The sequence below is a fragment of the Rasamsonia emersonii genome, assembly GCF_000968595.1.
Source record: "Rasamsonia emersonii CBS 393.64 chromosome Unknown ctg1118621760950, whole genome shotgun sequence".
NCBI lineage: Eukaryota > Fungi > Ascomycota > Eurotiomycetes > Eurotiales > Trichocomaceae > Rasamsonia > Rasamsonia emersonii.
The window spans coordinates 372-2,025 of NW_013562677.1; the positions used below are offsets into that span (position 1 = coordinate 372).

At 51.2% G+C, this 1,654-nt stretch overlaps 1 protein-coding gene across 1 annotated transcript; it reads right to left on the reverse strand.

The window, feature by feature from the left end:
- Positions 1-660: 660 nt before the first annotated feature.
- T310_8979 (uncharacterized protein) lies at positions 661-1,170 on the reverse strand (the record flags this gene model as incomplete). Its single annotated transcript, XM_013468421.1, has 1 exon — positions 661-1,170. A coding segment is annotated over one exon (510 nt), but the record flags the coding sequence as incomplete, so codon positions are not given.
- Positions 1,171-1,654: the final 484 nt, after the last annotated feature.

Here is a 1,654-nt window from a genome sequence, read left to right on the forward strand (position 1 = left end):
CTGCTCGGCGCTCTGCTCGTTCTTCGTCAAAGACGTCGTGCCAGGCAGTCCCAACCTCCGGCATACAACGGCCAGACCACGCAATCCAATCCTGGCCGCGTCACCATCACGGCCAGCCAAAACGGCAGAACAGAGTCCGTATACGTCTACAATGAGAAGCGCAATCTGCTCGAGAATTCTTCCAGCCCCCCACCCAGCTCCGTGCCCGAGATCCGGATCACTTTCCCTGAAGAGGAGGATGAGTCCGGGAAGCGCAAGTCTGGCCGTGTCGTAGTTGTGCGCATCAGCGACACTGGCGGCGTTGGACTGGAGCCTTGCCATGAGGACCTTCCTCCCTATCAGTCCAACGACTCTGGCCGATTCCAGTCCCTCGATTTGGAGCGCATGGGCGGCTTGAAGGAAAAGGAAGACAAAAAGCAATGGTCATAGAAGGACAAGCATTATCGATCCTACCTCAGTCTCGGCAGCTTCTCTCTGCACCAACCGACTTGCAACCCCCTGATTGCGATACCTCTGCTTCTACGACCCTACCAGCATGATGAACCATCGGGCGTGACTGTTAATTCTTTTTTTCTTATTTTTTTTCTTTCTTTCTTTTCATTCTGATATCACGGCGACGGCTTGATTGCTCGTTTATTTGCGACTGCACATACACAAAGTCTATTTCTCTTCTACCGTCAAGAACACCCAGGTTAATATTAATGTCTTGGATGGACCGCCGCGAGCGCACCGGTTCCGCCGCGCCACGGGTTTAGCCTTGTTTGCGGGGGCAAGCATCAGGACATTTATGTATAGGCACTGGACTTTGTTTCGAGTATTTTTTTGGGGGGAAACCGGTTGACCGGATATTTGTTGGCATATATTTTTCTTCCATTCTCGCGCGCACCGGCGCCCCTGGCCTCCTTTTCGACCCTGCCACGTTCCTAGGGCCGGAAACGGTGCTGCGCAGCGGTTTCTGCTTCTCTTTGATTTAGAGACCCGTGTTTTTATCACTGTTGGTTTCTTGACCTTCATTTCTGGCCTTCCATGGCATCTGGGTGTTTTTTGTGGTAGCTTGTGAATAATGTTACTTAGACTGAGTAACCATCTTTCATCAGACATTGTCCACGTGCAATCCACGGCATGACCTTTTATCCCGAGGATAAGGTCTGTTCTTACGAAGTTTCCTGGCTAAATTGACTGATAAGATTTGTATATGTGTATCCTAGTCGTGTAGTTACTCCGGAGTATCGTAGTAATAGCAGGTCGGCTTGCCTCGGTGTGCCGGTGTCGCATTGGCCAATCCCGAGCTCCCCAAACTAATATCCGCCAGCGTTGTGTCCGAAGCCGTTGGCTTCCGGGACATCACAATCAACTCTCTCTGTGGGGACGCCTCATCTTTCATCCATCCCACGAGGGCTGTTCTCTCTCCACCGTACCCAGTCTCCTTCGCTTGTTCCTTTCGTTTCTCTCGTTCTTTATAGTAGTAGCTACATAATGTTCATGACTCCTAGCAGTACGCCCGTCACTTGATCCTGAAACGTTTCATCTATCCAGCGAGGAAGCAAGCAAAACTTCCACGTAACCTTTCTCTATCGATCCAATGCCATCGCCCTGAATTCGCCAGGAAAATCCTATTCTTCTCTCTCCGCTCCCTGTCTTCCTCCCCCCCCCC